We start from the raw sequence: 18,284 nt of genomic DNA on the forward strand, positions 1-18,284 counted from the left end.
CACTAGAACTAAAAGGGAAAGCAGTTTCAACTTATAAAACTACTGTAATTGCCTGTCTGCTAAGTGGAATAGTTCTTCTGTAGTTTTATGTTGTATTGCCACATGTTTTAACTACGCTTTTCCTGTTCTGGGCAGGACAAACTGTACATTTCAAATGCAAGACTAGCAATACTTTCTGAATACACCACCCTGGTACACACCTGCACATGCAATAGAAAGGCCAACAGATTTTCTCAGAAGATATTCCAAACAGGCACTAAATATGGATAAACACTTCTGTGCAGCAGTATTTCCAGATAAGATTCCAACTCAACACAAGTACAATAATAAAGGTTAGGCAGATGCTAAACATCACAGAAGTAGGTGGGAATGATTTGGATTGACAACTCAAGTAGTGAACAAAAAAATAGAGCCTTTATCTTGAAAGAACATTAAACCAGGTAAGAATACCCCAATTTCTGTCATGAATACTGACATGGAGCTATATGTTAGTATGCACATTAGTAATTACACTTTCAATACCTTACCAATCAATTAGATAGATGTCTGGAGTTAAGTTATTTTTTTTGAAGTGAGCAAATAACTTTGGCAGATTCTCTTCAAAGAATACCTCAAATGCAGCAAAGTAAGTCAACATCTGGGAAAACACAATGGGGAGAAAACAAGCAGTTAGCTTAACAGGCTTAAATGCATTATCTGTTGTTGGATTAATGCTCTCTAAAATAGGATCAGATGAACTACAGGATACTGTAAAGAGCTAAGCATGTACACAAAAAACAGCATCCACAAGCATGAGAAGTTTAAGATCCACTCTGTACATCATTCTCATACTAAACAATGTAATGATTGGTTTGGGTCTTGGCCAGATTCCTTTGGAAAGAAAAATGCCAGCAGGAGACAAGTTTTTTGCGGATTTCTTAAAATAAATATAACAGAATTGGGTTTTTATGCTTGTGGTAGTAATTTAATATTATACTGAACAAAATCCAAGACTCAATGGAACATAATGAAATACAAAACTAAAATAATGTTGACACTCCACAGCAACAGTGAAGAGTACAGTAGATTCCACTCATAAATCATATTCTAACACCAAAGCTATTTTAATATTCTAATCATATTCTAATACCAACGTAATACCATATGTTTTAAAATAAGATAATAATTTCTACTGCAAAGAGGAAGAGATGCAGTTCACACAGAAAACTCAAAGACTGGGACAAAACACCTAGGCAAGAGAAACAGATTGTAACTCTGCCTGACATTATAACCCCAGAACTGCACTGCTTTTAACCCAAACACTTTTATGCTATTTTCAAATTTGAGTATTTAGTCAAATTCTGTAAGAGACAGCACAGAAAAAACAAATCTTCCAATTCAACTAAGGGTTAAAACCAAAAGGTTGTTTAGCCACCCTCCTTTATACTACAGAGACAAAAGTTAGGCAAAGTCCTTGAATGAATCAGTAACTACAATATCCCAATAAAAGCAGTAAGGAAAGGCTGTGATTTCTTCAAAGTATGAGTTGCAGCAGCATACTTCCCCCCCCCAAAACACCATGGCAGCAAAGGGGAAAGAGAATCCTTTTGGAGACTCTTGTCTGAAATCCTGACAGATTTACCTCCTTAGAGTTTTTTCCCCAGTTTTTTTAATTGTCCTTATAGAAATTTTTCCCATTTCCTCTAAATGAAGTGACAGATTGTGGACTACCTTCATTAACATGGCAAATAAAAAACTGAGCCTGGTAGTCAGTATAAGGCTTTAGCCAATCAGAGATGTGTGTATGCCACAGAAATAACCAAAGTTATGTTAAATCTCTGAACCATCAGTTACTGAGAAACAGCTTCACGTCAAACGTGACTCCAGAAATCCAGGAACCCACTTTAGAGAACTGTGCACCTGAAACAGCTTCCCGGGGGGATTTTTAAATGCATGAAATCCAAACACCCAGGTAATGCCTCAGACAGTTCTACTTTCCCAGTGACCTGCTCATGTGCTGGCAGCACTGTGAGGCAGTTCTACTGGAGCTCTTACTTTCAAAAGCACTTCAGAGACGGGACCTTACACGTAAGTGCTGCAATCACATCTATTGATGGTCATGTGGGCAGCAGTACAGGTATTTGTCTTGATCAAATCAACAGTCAACATGACATTTATTTAGTGTTAATTAAAAGATAATGTAGTTTAATTAAACTAACTAGAAAAAGAAGTCAAGATAAATTGGTATGAATTACTGTAACTTACACAACTAACTTCTGCTGATTTTATTTTTCTATTTATTATACAACAAATCAGCGTTTGCTTATTAAGCTGTAAAACTGACACAAAAAGCTGAGGGTAGACAGCAGGTCACCATCCGAACCACAGGAAGCCAAAATTGTCTCACTTGAGTGTCACTACTCCCTTTGAAATATTAGATACAACATTTTCCTTGGGATGTTAAATCATGGCTTTTGCTTTCATGATATATTAATATTTCATCTATCACCATCTCTGCCCTTCTGTAAGCACACATTTATCATGTGGTCTCTATTTGGACAGGCTAATAGAACCAAACTAGCACTATCCAAGAGCACACCAAACCCAATTCTCCCAGCTAAAAAAAAATATTTACCTTATTCTAGTCAATTTAAGTCCAAAATCAACTTCACAAGAACCACATTTACACTCTGAATGCATGAGCATGTCCTCTTCTTACAAGTGCTATAATGGAAAGGGTTGATACTGCAACTAGTGCTGTCTGCACTGCAGTGCATCTCCCCATGGCATTTACAACTCATGAGATTCAGGAACTGCAACAGGAATTACAGACTCTTTTTCCAGCAGGAAACACTGATAGGATCTCCAGTGTCCTACTGTTTAAGCCATGAAAGTTACTACTGTTGATGTCATCAATTCCTTTGCTTTATTTCTCCCACTTGAACTCTTGAGAAGCAGATCCTATTTTCATAGCATTAAAAGATGAGAAAGAAATAAAGAGTGCCATATATTTGACACAAAACCACCTTTAAAGTAAAATAGAAATGTGTCTTACTTTGCTATAACAGACCAGTAGCCCACTGTACATGCCAACACAGAATTTTAGATGCTCCAGAGAGAAACAGGCAATCAGTTCCCCCTGAAAATTGGAGGGGTCTGTTCCTCTGAAAGGAGCCTGATGGACCCAAACACAGCTGCCACGGTAAGATATGGGAAACCTGGTTCTCCTTGCAGCAGTCTGTTTTTAGCAACCCATTAGATTACAATAAAAATCACCTTCAAGGCACTTCCAACATTACGGTGTTTTCAGCTTCCAATTGCTGGAATAATATTCTCACAAATATTCTCTGAGCATCATAAAATAGCAGCTCAAAAATTTCATTCACCTGCCTATTCAAAAAGGTAAATGGGGTGATCTTAGGTTTGGGTTGACTTTTTTGAGGGAGTCTGCATGTGTGTGTTGGGGTTTCTTAGTTTATCAAGCACGTTGCTTTAAAATAAATTCTGACTTATTTTCCCAGCTACTGATCCAATCATTTTTAATTTCTTTTTTAAACTTTCCCCATACATTATCCACAACATGTCAGTTACAGCTTTCTCGCATACTCACAAGGCCATGGTCCACACGGAAAAACGCCATCTGACAGGGTTTATTTAAAAGGTTAGAAAAAGCAATGAAGGCATCCGCAGTATCCAAGTTCAAGATCAGCACTGCTGCTATGAATGACATGCCCTGTACCTGAAGAAAGGAGAGGTGTTACCATTCAGCAGTGACTGTATTCTTCCAACAACACTTCTTCCTTTTGTCCTCCTGATCACTGGTGTGTAATGCACTCACTGAGCTGCTGAGTTTTGAAAAACATTCATAAAAGCAGGATTTTTTTGAACCCACGTGACCTTTGGTATCAGATGCTCGGAGCATGGAAGCTAACAATCCCCATGTTGCCTTCTTTCAAAGACTCCAAGTAAAACTCCTAAGACAGGCTAGCATGACAGCACTTTCAAAGACACAGAATAAAGAGTTTTTTGAAGAATAAGACGTTTCTAAGCAATCCCTCTTCTCCTAGGGATGGGTCACATATACCCTTAATTTGTGGAAAGCTGGACTCGGACCCGAGAGACAAAGCCTGTACTTTCCTTTTTCCATCCATTACCAGCAGGTACAGACAACTGCAGTGACTCATTTGACAAGCAATACTGTCCTAAGATTTAAACTCTTGTTTCATTTACCATAAGCTCATGACATTGTTCTCTTTTTCTATAAAGCCTGTTATGGAATCCTGGCAAAGCTCTCTCACTCTGAGGGAGCAGAGCTGCCACTGCAGAGTCACATGGACTAAGGTGTGACAGCCATTCCTGCAAACCTGAGGAACCAGCTCCTTCCCAACACAACAGGTTGTTGCTGAGCCAAAGGAAGCACACCAGCTGACCTGCCCTTTGTCTCCCTTCCTGGCAGTCATGTTCAGCAGCTCTTGCCAAGCATTACATGCTACTATAGAATAGAAACGTCACCTTTCTGCATCTGCCTTGTCTAAAACAGCTGCTCCTGAACAAAGAATAAGCCTCCATACATAACCCTGCTCTGGGAAAAGAGACTAAATGGAGTATCTGAAATCTACTCAGTGCTCTCCTAATCACTACTTCAAACACTACGAGGGAGCTCATATAGCTTCAATGGGCATTGCTTCAGAGATTGGTCCAGCAGCACTCAGTGCTAAGGCACAGAGAAGCCTATCATTTCACCTCAACAGCAGAGTCTCAGACTGATTTTAACAATAAGTACTTCAAAGGACCAATTTAACTACACCTTCTCTTCAACTTCAATTTTCAAAGTATGTATTTTTGAGTACAAATATATCCTTTTGAGTTTTCCACTTAACCTGTTAAAAAGCTTAAATTTAGCAAGAGAACTGTTATACACACTTTTTAACCATGTATTGAAATAGAAGAAAGCACACACAGACCCCCAACAAGCTTTCACAAAATCATTTAATATATGCCCTACAAAGGGATGATTAACACAATCCTCCCTCCCCATAATCCTCCCCTCCACCCCTGAAAAAAAAAATTCTTCACTTACATAGCCTACATCAGGTCTGTAACAAGTATAGGCTCCTAAAATACTGTGCAACGTGTCATGGTAAGGACCACCCTGTAATTAAACAAAAACAAGACAATACATCTGATTATACAACAAACATGTTAAAAACTCTTCAGTGCTACAGATGGTCTCTATTACTGCTGATGAAGGACACGTTCTTTACCAATGCAGCTTAGAACAGCCCAAAGTATTTCAAATAATTTCGGCTTTAAGAGCATGAAACAGTCCTCCAAACCCCATTTATTAGAAATAAGTACCAGTTCATCCGATACATCAATTACCTATTAAATACTTATACAAGAGGAATGCAAGCCTAAGAGATTCCTTATAGCTCAGTAGCACTTTGACAACTGTGCCAAGAAAGCAGAACAACAATGCAAACCACTTAATTGTCCTTAAGACTGTAGGCAGAATTCAACCATGAAGAAAACAGTCAAAACAACAATATGCCATAACACAGAATGTATCAAGAATGACGTGTGCAGCTAAAAGGAATTTCACATTGGTGACTATTAACAGCTGCCATATCTTGCACTGAGTACTCTGACTAAGAATTTCCAAAGGCAAATTTTCGCCCAAAAATGGTGATTTATCACAATCTAAACTATCACAATCAGGGCTGCTGAAATCTGTGCAGAGAAGGACTAAATCAGATTAAAGTGAGTCATTAAAGCACACCAAAACCATACGAGTTAAATCAGCCTTGCATTGAACCAAAAAAAGGCCAACAAATCTTGTTTGCTTGAGCTGTGCTCTCTCTCAGCATCTCTTTGCAACCCAGTGATGCTGATTCACTGACTTTGAAACACTGACCTGCATCACTTCACCAGACAGAAACCAGCATGAACTAAGTCAAATGAATCACAATGATTAACCAACACACTGGGGTTTTGTCTCTTTTAAGTGTATGGTACAGTACCTCAAGGTTACTGTTTTCTAGATTATTTAGAGTTTTCCAAAATCTTTAGGAACTTTATCCTCTCAAGATGCTTACTCTTTCAGATTTGAACCCAGTGGGCTGTTTCAACCAAGGGACAGGCAAGATTATGTAAACTAAGTTTCCCTGAGAAGTCAAGACAAAAGTCAACATTGCTTACCTGCTGGAATATACAAAGACTAGGAAATGTTCTTGAGATATCCAGTTTTATTAACTCCAAGCTTGCTTCTCTGTCAGCTGCAGAAAACCCAGCATCTACAAAAGGCAAAGTTACTGCATTTATTACATGGATCAGTGTACATTCTTTGGTTTGTTTTTTTTTTTTTGTTTCCCAGTAAGGGTTAGCTTTTGCACAGCTCATTTATTTTGATATGAATGCCAGGGAATAAGGCTACAGACAGAACAATTCCATGAATTCAGCACACAGGCTAAGCAGCAAGTATAGCCTGACCTAGAGCAACCCTACAGTGCACAGTGACCCTCAATTTGTTTTGAAGAGATGTGGGGAAAGACACAGGGCAAGGCAGGTCAGGCACTTCACTGTTATCTGCTGACAAATCATTAGACAGACACAAGCCTGTTAACCTGTGATCCCCTCACCTCCTACAAGGCTCCCCAGTGGCTCCTGAAGTAGCTGCCTCTGTGGAAAGGCCGTGGTGGGAGAGAGAAGTCCTAAAGCAGCAGCATTTGATGGATACCACCCATCTCTACTACTGTCACCTCTCCTTTCAAATTCAGTTTTCAGTCTTTGTATGCATTGGTAAAGATAACAAACACTATAATTCACTCTCCATAACTGAATCAGATCTCATACAAAATACATCTCTATAGCATTAGTTTTGTTTCTGATTTTGAGGTTTTATTGGTATTCTGTCTGTTCTGGTAAGTACAGATGGGAATTACCTACTGCTGCTTACGGAGCAATCAGAAAACAGGAGCTGTGACTAGCCAATGTTTGTACCAATCACACGAGCATCTACACTCCAGAAGATAAAGAGGAAGTTGAAAACGTACTAGATACCATCTCATTTAAGATGTAGACAATCTTAAGAGAACCAAGTAGAGGACTTCCAAGTAGAGGACTTCCAATCCAAAATATTTTTCTGCTTATAAATGACAGTATGTGTGTTCTCCTTTTTCTGCTCTGCTCAGCATAATTACTTACCAAAGGCAATTTCATTTGCATGTAGTTTTATACTCCCTCAAAACCAGACAACTCTTCCAATTAATTAGTAAATCTCAAACCACTTTGTCTGCAAAAATAAATTGCTGCTCTCTGAAACACACCCCAGAGAGTGGCTGAAAGCTGCAGTAAGGGACTAAAATACAACTTTCGGCTATAATTTGAGTTTCAATTCTGAAACTACAGATGCAGAAAAGTATTTTAGTGTTGCAGTTCAAATGATAATCCCCAAACTTCCCCAGTTTTCCTACAAATTTACAACAAAATAAGAGCTATACCTAGAGATTGTTTATAAAAGAGAAATTAGTAAGTGTGCTTTATAAGACTCCATCATTTCAGTGAGAAGAATACAGCTATTCCTTGGTTCCACAAAAAGACACTTCCTTTTTACCAGTGTAAATCTTCATAAGTGAATTTTTTTGTTTAAAATACGTGATTTCATTTTAAGGAATGATTTTACAAAATCTCTTATTCTTTACCACAGCACAAATCATTTACAAAGAGCATACCTTCACCTTCTACTTCAGCCCCTCCTGTGCTACGTGATCGCCACTTCTCTTTGGCACGAGCCAGGCAAATATCATACAGTTCTGGACAAAGTAAAACAGAAAAACAAGTCCATTATTTGGACATGCTCATGTCCACTACCAATCTACCTACCACACGGGCAGTGCTAACCTAATCCTAACACGTAACATGACTCTAACACAGTAGTTGAACCTCTGACTAGGTTATGGTTTTGAAAGACCTGCTCCACTGACCTCTAAATTCAGATTAAGTGAAAAGGAAAGGTAATCCAGGCATAAGTTGCATTTTATGTTCAAATATTTACTTTTTCTTGCAGAGCATTGATATTCAAAATTATAGTCTGAATGGATAATTAGGAAAGTCTAGCAAATTCCATGTAAGAACTACACCCAAGGTAACTAAGCCAAAAAAAGCACAGAAAAGCAGCACCATACAGCAGGAGTACAGGCAGTCTATCCCATTTCCATGTTGGAGTTAATTACATATATTAGTCTTTCAGAGCTGTATTTTTCTGCACTTGGAAGTAGCACACTATTTCTATTTTCACAAACACACAAACAAAAGTACAAATCTTCCCAGGGGTCTTTTAATCTCTTACAAACCTCTTGTCTTGCTTCAAATCAAAGGGAGCACACTACATGCATATTTATAAGCATTACAAAAATTAACAACAGTTCTAAGTTTCAAAAAAAAAAAAAAGCTTGAGTCATTAATTCTGACCGTGTCCATCTAACATCAAAACAAGACCCAGTGATAGCAATAATCAGAAACAATTCACAGCAGTAGCCCTAGAACAGCTGCAAGATTAAAAGTCGCTGTATTTTTGAACAAAACACACCAAAGCACCACGAACAGCCATAACTAGATAACAGTTCCTCACACCCACACCTCGGGGTCTGACACACCACAGCAGATCCATGACTGTCCCTTTGCTATTTTGCTTTGTAAGACAATGTGAACAAAACAACAGTCTCACCATGGGTGATGTTTAACTCGTTGCCAATTGCCAAGCTCCAGACCTTGCCTCTCACACTCGGTGGAATGCCCTGCCACCACAGCTCTCGGACTTTACGGGAACAACACCTGCATAAAGAAAAACAGATCATTCTAAGAAATATTTCATTGCTTGATGAACCACAAATGTGGCCTCCAGCCACTGCTGAAGGGATCTGAACCAAAATGAACACCAACAGGTTGAGAAGTCAATTGCAATTTGCACATACCCGTTCCTTTGTATTATTTTGCTTTGAACTGTGAAGGAAATCTTACTTTCTCCCAAGGTAATGGCTTATTTTGTCAGAGGCACTGCAATTACAACACCTGTAATCTGCAACCACACTAGACCAGCAAAAACCATAGGGAACAAATGAAAAGAAGTTCCTACCTAAGCCACTACCTATGCTAAAGACTGGACAGCTCCGTGCAAGATTTAATACAGGCACAAGTTACAGAAGTCCCCCCTCTGCCCTCTGTCACTGCCCTGCTGTGCACACAGATGTGCAGCTTCCCACCCATCTTTGCAGCCATAACCCTCTGGAAAAATGCATGAGGATGTGACAAGGAATAACCTTTAGGGCGGAGTATGAATAAAATTTTAACAGAACACGAGCTTTGAAATGGCTGCAGCTGATGTTCATCACCCTGAGAGCCCAGCAGGAGGAACTGAACAGCACCTAAGCACCAGTGAAAGTGGTAAAATCACAACAATCTGTTTATTTAAGAGTAGACTCTGAAATAAAATGAAAATAGTGAACGCATTGAGGAACTTCTGGATTTATAAACCAATACAGGAAAAGGTGACCTTATTTTTACGGCAGCCATAACAGATGCATCCTCAAATACTGAAGACAAATATACAATTTGCTTAGATGTGATTTATTAACTTCAGTTTCCTAGAAATTTCCAACAAATTCTGTCCATATTTTTAACATAGATTCTCAGGAAACTGAATTCCACAGTTAAGAAAATTGCAATTTTGAGTGCTGTTGGTTTATGTTAAATAGATAAATGGTGGTTGTATTTGGGGGGTAAAGGGGTGGCTCTTTTAAGATGATAAGCAAAGACCATGAAGGCAGTTTATCAAATGCCTGAGCTGTCTTTGTACAAAATCTTTTAGCACTCAATATAAATAACTCTTTCCCTATTCCCCCCTTTTCCATCATTTGATTATCCCAGCAGGTATAACACTCTGTAATTAAAGAGGCTTCATAAACCATACAGCTACTTCAATCTACACTGATATTCCAACATGAACAGCTTAAGTAGTCAAGGAAAGCTCATTTCTGATAAATGCATGGTGTTCAAGCATGATGCTTCATGCTTTTACATTCTCTACCACACATCACTTCTCAGTGCTTCAGTTTCTGATTATCCTAAGCCTTCATTAAAGACAAGATTTAGCACTGCATCACTTCCAGTCACCTTTCAGAAATACATATATTGTTTATTTTCTTTGTACCTGTCCAAGAGTGACTTTCAAAGAAAAGCTTCCAAGGCCATTTAAAATTATGCTTCCTAACTCTGTAACTTCTCTTCAGGATAAAGACTCTGCAATTTTTAATTAAAACTCAGTATAACATACTGTCTTACATAGTTTCCCAGTTGGGTAAGATTTCATTGTTCCATGTTAAAACAGCATTGCCAATGCTGTCTTCCAGTTTACAGCGTTCTTCCAGTTGTTTTTTTCTCTTCTGGGCTTCTTTCAACTCTGCAGAAAAGAAATTTTCTTTTTAAGTTAAAGAAACCAGAAACTAAATATTCAGAGTTAGTCATGGCTATAGAACCATGTAAAAGCACACCATTTTCACCAAATATTACTGTTTGAATTCTAAAACTTTCCCAGGCAGACAGCTAACTAAGCAGTGATGTCAAACGTGAACAAAGTGGAACTACGCCCAAGGCTCATTTTCAATGGATGGGACAAAGGGAGCTGGATAATATATGGTTTCTTTGACCCTCCAAATCTAACCACACCAGTAACTTTGAATTAGCACCTCCGACAGCCAACAGCCTCACCTAGTAGGACAGGTCAGAGTATTTCCTCAGAAAGCCCCACCCTTTCATTTATGTCAGATTCAAAAACACAGGGCAAATGGATACAAGTTCTGTATTCCATTTTCATACATATATTACAATTTAGATATTCTGTCAAAAAATCACAAGAGATGCACTTTTGATGTTATTTGGCATATGGATCATCTAAATGTCACACATCACAAATGGGAGCCTTCAGTTCATTAAAAAGAAAACTCTTCATGTCTAGTTTAGATATATTTTACATTTTTGCATTATTACTCAATGTATCTTTCTGCATCACCAGCTGCTACTTTTTCCACTGGCAAATGTTGGACATGCATTTACCAAAGGCAGGCAGGCACAGCAGCACAGTGGAAATACAGGACACACGTGTGCACACACACACTGTCTACAGCACGGGAAGGTACCGGCCTGGCAAGAAAAACCAACTGCAGAACAGCAGTACCGTGAACAAGGTCTTTGGAATGAGCACATTCTGTCTGATGGGTCCACTTCAGAGCCCAGGAGAAGTTGTGCCTGAGCAGAACAATCCCAACTGCCTCACAATATTTTCAGCTTTGATAGAAGCTTTCAATTTTTCTCTTAGCAAAAAGAGGGTATTTATACTCTTTGACCTCCTGACCTCTAAACAACACATCACTCTGCAAATCTGTTCATCTGGAGTGGCTTTAGGGACAATGGGTTTGTCATGGTATTTATCTGGACAGAATGAAATACTCCAGGTTCAGTGAAGACAGCACAAGGACCTGGTCCATTGCCTAATCATCCTCCTGTTTCTCTCAAGCCACCAACCCTACGTGCAAAGAAAGAACAGAGAAACTCCTCTGGACTACTCAAGTGGATACACTAAACAACAGTCACATGAAGTTAAAACTTCACTGGTAAGTGTATGACATTCAATACCACAAGAAGACACTTCTATTATGTCAGCTGTAGAAAGCAAGGAAGTCCTGTGTTCATATCACCCTTCCACTGTTCCATACTGTTCAAAGGTCTGTCCAGTTGGAAAAAAATATTTCCAGCAGCTCCCACTGGAGGCAAAATCTCTGTGAGTCCAAATTTCCTATTACTGCAATGCATGTTTTTAATTAGAAAACCCAGATGGTCAAAAATACTGGCAGAAGGAAACCACCACTACTGTCACCTCTGCCTCATATGCACGGTACAGTGTTATTAAGACACTTGTGTGAACAATGTCAGACAGAAATTATGAGCAAAACCCTGGGAAAGCTGTAAACTTTAAGTGAGAGATTACCAAATGAACATAATTGCATACATTTTCCTATGTGGAAAATTATATGTTTATGTACTACAGCCTGAACAGGTTGTTCCCAACATGACACTGACAAATACCCTGCAGTTTTAATCTAGTCTTCATGAATTTGACTGACAATCTACCTCACTCTATGTATATATATAGTAAGTTTTTAAAGCCACAAATAGATGCCACTTATTTATTTAAGAGTTACAGATTAAAAATCCTTTCCTGCTGGATTCTAGGACTTTTATTTTTCAGCTGAGGGTGGGGCTTTTCAAGGAAACCACCTTTGTTCCTGTCCCTTTGGATTGATACTTCTTTAGAGGGAGGTACAGATCCCTCACATTACAGAGCAACAGCCTGACAAGTGTATTTCAGGTTTAGAAACGCCCTTTAACTTTACTTTTCTCCTCTGAAGACAAGAAATTCCATCACCTCTTTTTTTTGCTTGAACCACCATTTCTTCGTACTGTTGTCTGTGTTTCTGAGCTTCTTCTGCTGGTTTTGCAGGGAGGTTCCTTAAATTAAAAATAAACAAAACCAAAAAATCGGTATTTAGAGTTGGCATGCCTGTCTAAAGAAAATTCTAGGCTCTTCTAAAGGAAAAGCATACACTGCTTCTTGTCAAAATATGCAATCAGTGAGCAGAACAACAGATCCTTGGAAAGAATCTTTTTTTGCCAGAGTCAGCAGAAGGGAAGAACACTGACCACTTTTATACACAAAATATGCTGAGTAATTTCCTTATGTTTGGTAATTTCAGCATTTTTATTATTAAGCCAACTGAATCCACAGGCTGATCTTCATAAAGGGTATATACCAAGCTGGTAGTTTTGATTTACATGGTCCTGGTAAGACACAGGACCATGCTCTCTCCTACTGTGCACCTCATTTACGGGTTACATGCACAACTTTCTTTACCCACATGTAATGACTCCCTGCCCCAGCTTCCCTTTCCCTCTGCTCTCTGAGGCTCCATTTCTATTTTAGAGACTTGACTCTTCCCCTCGCTCCTAGAGCAACAAGTGGCACTGGGGTCACCCTTGATATTGCCCACTCATCAACACCGACCCAACACTGGGATTTGTGATTAAGGCTCTGCCACACAAATACAGGTGTTCCGATGCCAGAACACGTTACCTTTAAGCTACTCGTATTTGTAATTATCACAACCATAAGTATCTCTTTACAAACACAGGATCACCAAAACATCAAAACAGGAAATGACTAACTATTTTGTTATTCTGTGTTGTAGAACACTGTTATTTTATTCCTAGGACAGTTTGTATCTTTGGTTAATAGAAAAGCTATGCAAAAATTCACTTTCCTGTTCCTGCAAGGTGTCGCACACCAGGCAGCTGCTTTCCATCAACACATCACCATTAACAGTGACTGCGTGTCACTATTTACTGTAATCACAGCCATGGGATACAGGCCTATGACAAATCAAGATTTGCTCACATCTTTCCGTTTTTTTCAAATCAAGATTGTTACTAGAACAAGGAAAGTAAATTTTCACATTTATGTCTTTGTTAGGCACAGAAAACAATCTACTCTTTATCCAGCTTAGTTTTTGTAAATTGACCACCAACTTTTTCAAACCCAAGTCTTTAGAAATGGTTCAAGGTAGAGAAAGTTTGGAAAGCAAAATCAGATAAAATAATACAGTTCTGCTAACTTAAATTCCACCACTCACATTATCTGCCCTATCTCTTAGCATCATCACCATACATGTGAGATGTTTAGTATCTATTAAGATTCAAATAACACTTTTTGAAGTTGAAGTTAGAGGGACTATGGAATATTTACTGATTTTTTTACTATAAAATTTTACCTAAATCCTACAATTGAGTGTGAAATCAAGAGCAGCCATTCTGAAAAAAAAAAATCTCACTGCATTTTTCTTCCAAAAGTCTTAAAGTTTTTTGTCATAGGAAATAAAAAAAAAATTACTTAAAGCCTGATAGGAAAAAAATAGTGTGTAAACTGCAAGCAAACAATTAAAAAAAAAAGATTCTTTGGAAAAAGTCAGAGGACAACACTGCTGCCCAGAGCAGTTTTCCCTACTAGACAAAAGAAAGGATGATTCACTTGTCTAGAATCTTAAAAGTATCTATTCTGCTAGAAGTTCCTCAGTCTATCACCAGCAGGAACGAAAGCAAAACCTGAACGTTCTCCTGTAATGCATCACTAATTCCATCTGTGTGAACACTAATTTTCAGATTATCCCACAAGAAGAAAGATTTTAAGCAGACAGGTTCTGAATACAACAGCTAAGCCATCATGCTTTGTTTCCAGCTGTACACAATAAAGCCTGCTGTAACAAACAATCACTCATGCTGTTCTAGACATCCCGAGGTCTTGCCACACAGTCCATCAGACAAGCCAAAAAATTATTTAAATAACCCTACAACGAGACTACTTTGACATGGGCATTTTTCACACAGCTTTGTAGATGAAAACACAGATCTGTGTTATGCCAGTTCTTCACATCAATGCACAGCTATACTAAAAATGCAGACATCATGCCCAATAAAGGCAGACAACATTCACAATCATAGACTAAACATGACTGAATTTGGGTAATTTAGGAGCAAAACATGGCAAAGCAACTGCCAGCAAATCACTCTGGAGTCAGTTTGCATATGGCAGAATATCCTTGCAGTAAAAAGGTTTGAAACAACTTATAAAGTATTTGACAACCTTTAAAAAGTGATGCTGAACTCACTGCAGAGCAATCACTATTCATGTTTCATTATTTATGGATGTGTTTTCTTTCTCTGTGTAAACAGCACACTGTATTCTTGCTTCTCAATCTCTTCAGCATATACCAGCTTCATTTTTATGCTTATGCCCTCTCACAGAAAATAAAAATCCCTTACTCATGTTTAAAAGGTAGAATTACTCAAAACTAGAGCTCTGCTCTCCTACTTACCTCCTTTCATAAAAAGCCATTGCTTTCATTAAAAAATAAGGTTCCCTCTGTTTGAATAGTTTTTCTCATAATCAACACACTTCCATATTCACTAGTCTGAAAAAAATTCTACTTTAGATTTTCAGGAATCTGTTTAAGTTAGGGTAAGCAAATATACTGAGTTAGAAAAATCTTTGCTAGGTTAATTTTAAAGAGACCCTCACTGTGGCACTTTCCAAAACTTACGCTGGTCTGTCCTCTAAAATAAGTGCTGTAGTGGAGAGTGGTTCAAAATCAAGATTCTTCCTCACATTCTGTTTAGGAGAGAGAGGTTTGTGAGCTCGTCCAGTTTTTTCTTCATATTCCTAGAGAAGAAAAGACAGGGCAACTTACTAGGGTGGAGAACACCAAGATGATGCACATGAGCATTTAAAATGGTCTACAAAAGTCTTCAAGACAATGCTTTCACATCTCTATCCTGCTGCGGTCCCTGTAGAGCTTTTCAACTAAAGCAACCTCAGAACTGAAAACAACAGCAAAATTTATGTTCCGGAGTGAGTTTTGATGTTTTTTCCATCCTTCCTATTTGTAAAAACATCTTAAGTTCCCCTGGCTGACAGCCTGCTTTTACACAGTACTACTCAGAAGGAGTTTACAAACAGCAGATACTATCTGAGATATAAAAATAAGACCTGTTTAAAATATTTTTCTTTTCATTTACATGGTTTTGAAATTGAAGCCAAAAATGACCACAAGCTCCTTGTCTTAAAACCTCATAGAAAGATATCTCCCCACCCAAGCTGTTTTCACATGCAACAGTTCAACAATGGAAAAAAAAGGGAAAAAAAAAAGGTTAAAATCACAGAAATCTCACTCTTGGTATGATGCCTTACACAACCCCACATTATAGAGCATAACATGTTAACTGGTGTCTGTAATCAGACTGACACACAAGAGCAGGACCAGCAAAGAGGCACCAAGGTGATGGGGTTGGAGCCAGTGCCACACAGAAGAGGCCAAGAGCCTTGCTCAGCCTCCAGAGGAAAAGCTTTGTAGGGATCTTTGGCAGACAGCAATAATGGGATGTGGTGAAGGTCGAACACAAGTCTCTGAGGCACTTGTCTAAAGAACACAAAGACAAGAGGCACAAACTTCTCCCAGGGGAGTTCTAGTCAAGCACTGGGACAAGTCTCCTGAGACGCAGCAGAACCTCTGGCCTTAAAGGCATTCAAGCTCAGGTGAATGAGCCTCCAGAACCTGATCTAAGCAGGCTCTGTTCTGAGAGGGGTGTTAGTCCCTCACAGATCCTTCCACTCAACAGCTGAATCACCATGATCTACAGGAGAGGGTTTGGCATTACACACACAATTTTATTTTTACTTTTCCTACAAACACTCGTTTGGAAAAAAAACCTACTAAACTCATGACCTGATAGGATAAAACAATCTTTATACAGCTTCCATCTATTTCACTGCTTGCAGTACTATAGCAAACATTAGGTATGCGAAGTATCAATGACATACAAACAACAAATATGGTCAAACAGTCCTATGGAAAAAACACATCTACACAGTAGTTACTTCTACATTCAACTTTATAATGATTGTTGCCACTTCCAAAACTCGAGGGCTTTCATGCACAGTTTTTTTATATAATTTCTACAGAAATTTAGAGGGGAAAAAAAAAGGATAAAAAGGATAAATGAGCACTATGAATGTGATATGAATGGGGTTCCAGCCATGGACTTCTCCCTGTTAGCACAAAGACCTTTTCAGATGGTACTGCTTGCTTTCTCTCAACCTGTCAATTACACCAAAGCCTCCTCGGGCAATAGATCCAACCTTTCCAACACAATCAGAACAGCCTGGATCATTCAGCAACTAAAATGGGATCCCTACTACTTCTAGAAAAGGCCTTCTCCTCCAACCCTACCTTAAAAAAAGATGGATGAAAACCAGACATAAGTGAAGAACAACACAACCTTAGACTTCTACTTCATGTTGTACAGTTCAATTCTAGTTCTGTGGGACTCATGGGTGCAGGTCTGTGCAGCCCTTGGGACACAAAAATCCCTCTTTTTCCCTGTCTGTTAACCGGGCACTGCCTCAGCAATCAATCCTATGATGCCTGCATTGCTGTGATGGGAAACACGGTCATGAATTTGGAATGTCTGGCTCATTAATACCAGCTAATACTGCTATGCATGACATCAGTTTGCAAACCAGGAAAACGACCAAGAAAAATGTATTTAAACTTAGCTTTGTCAAGTAAAGGGACGGTGCTCACGTTGACAAAGCTGGTCATTAAAAAAACTCTCCAGAGAGAAAATAAGCAAAGAAATATTGTAAAAGAGGTATTGTGATCAAGAGCACATTCAGAAAGCTCTTGGTCTTACTGGTCTTACATTACTCACTTGCATCAGCAAGCAGCTGATAGTGGCCAGTGTGTGAGAGCACCATCATGATGTGCTTCAGCCGCACCAGCTGCAGAGTAAATTCGCTGTGCTGACAGCAAGGAAGCAAATGGCTATTCTTTCTCTCCATTTCTATTAGGCGACTGAGTTTTCTTATGAGCCCTTTCTCACAAATTAACATAGTCAAATATTAATCTCTGTTACTGCTTCCACAGACAAGGTGAACCTTGTGCCTAAATCTAACATCTTTACTCTTTTGAGACACTGCTAGTGAAAGAGAAACCATCCGGCATTCACAAGGAACTGTTAATATGTAGAAATCATCATATATTGATCTCCCTAAAGCATCTCAGAACTTGACATTAAAACATATGCACCAATGCTTATTCCAGTACAAGTTCCAGAAAAGCTGCCTAATTTTGGCTTAGGAAAATTATTTTCAGGGTCTCCTTACACGGAAAGCCAGCTGGAGGGCAAAATTGCTTTTGGACGGTGAGAAACAATACCCACACTGGGGATTTTCTTCCGTACAGCAGAATTAATTTGGAAATCTCTTTCAGCTAAGCACAAAGTTTTCCAGACCAGCACTACACTAACATATAATTCAAGAATTTCTTGGTTAAGAAGATGTTTTATTTTTGAATGTGGGTGGCTAGTTACAGTATCGGCAAATCAGTACAGCTACTCAAAGCGCTCAAAAGCCCACCCTGCATTTCAGCAAGTATTCACTGACGTGTTCCACTCAGCACTACCCTAAAGAAGCCAGACCAGCACAAAAATGGGAGTGGCACATTTTGTGAGATTACAAGTATGATTCCTTTGTAGTAATTTTGTCCTTTTCAGTGGTAGCCAACATGAATAAAAATGTCTGAGGGTAACATTATCTACAACTCTATATTTTAATTAGGTAAAATAATTTAAATAAAACAAAAAAA

General features: G+C 38.7%; 1 protein-coding gene across 2 annotated transcripts in view; it reads right to left on the reverse strand.

The window, feature by feature from the left end:
- Positions 1 to 18,284, reverse strand: part of TBC1D14 (TBC1 domain family member 14) — a 69,505-nt gene that overhangs the window by 14,223 nt on the left and 36,998 nt on the right. For both annotated transcript variants that reach the window (XM_050338191.1, XM_050338192.1), the window contains 9 exons: positions 15,183 to 15,301; positions 12,458 to 12,540; positions 10,318 to 10,435; positions 8,705 to 8,811; positions 7,710 to 7,790; positions 6,178 to 6,272; positions 5,060 to 5,131; positions 3,590 to 3,718; positions 528 to 637 (listed from right to left, as the gene is read on the reverse strand). In XM_050338191.1, the coding sequence (XP_050194148.1) occupies positions 528 to 637; positions 3,590 to 3,718; positions 5,060 to 5,131; positions 6,178 to 6,272; positions 7,710 to 7,790; positions 8,705 to 8,811; positions 10,318 to 10,435; positions 12,458 to 12,540; positions 15,183 to 15,301 (914 nt within the window). The remainder of the gene's footprint in view (positions 1 to 527; positions 638 to 3,589; positions 3,719 to 5,059; positions 5,132 to 6,177; positions 6,273 to 7,709; positions 7,791 to 8,704; positions 8,812 to 10,317; positions 10,436 to 12,457; positions 12,541 to 15,182; positions 15,302 to 18,284) is intronic.

The sequence above is a fragment of the Myiozetetes cayanensis genome, unplaced genomic scaffold, assembly GCF_022539395.1.
Source record: "Myiozetetes cayanensis isolate MyiCay16 unplaced genomic scaffold, myiCay2020 scf7, whole genome shotgun sequence".
Lineage (NCBI taxonomy): Eukaryota > Metazoa > Chordata > Aves > Passeriformes > Tyrannidae > Myiozetetes > Myiozetetes cayanensis.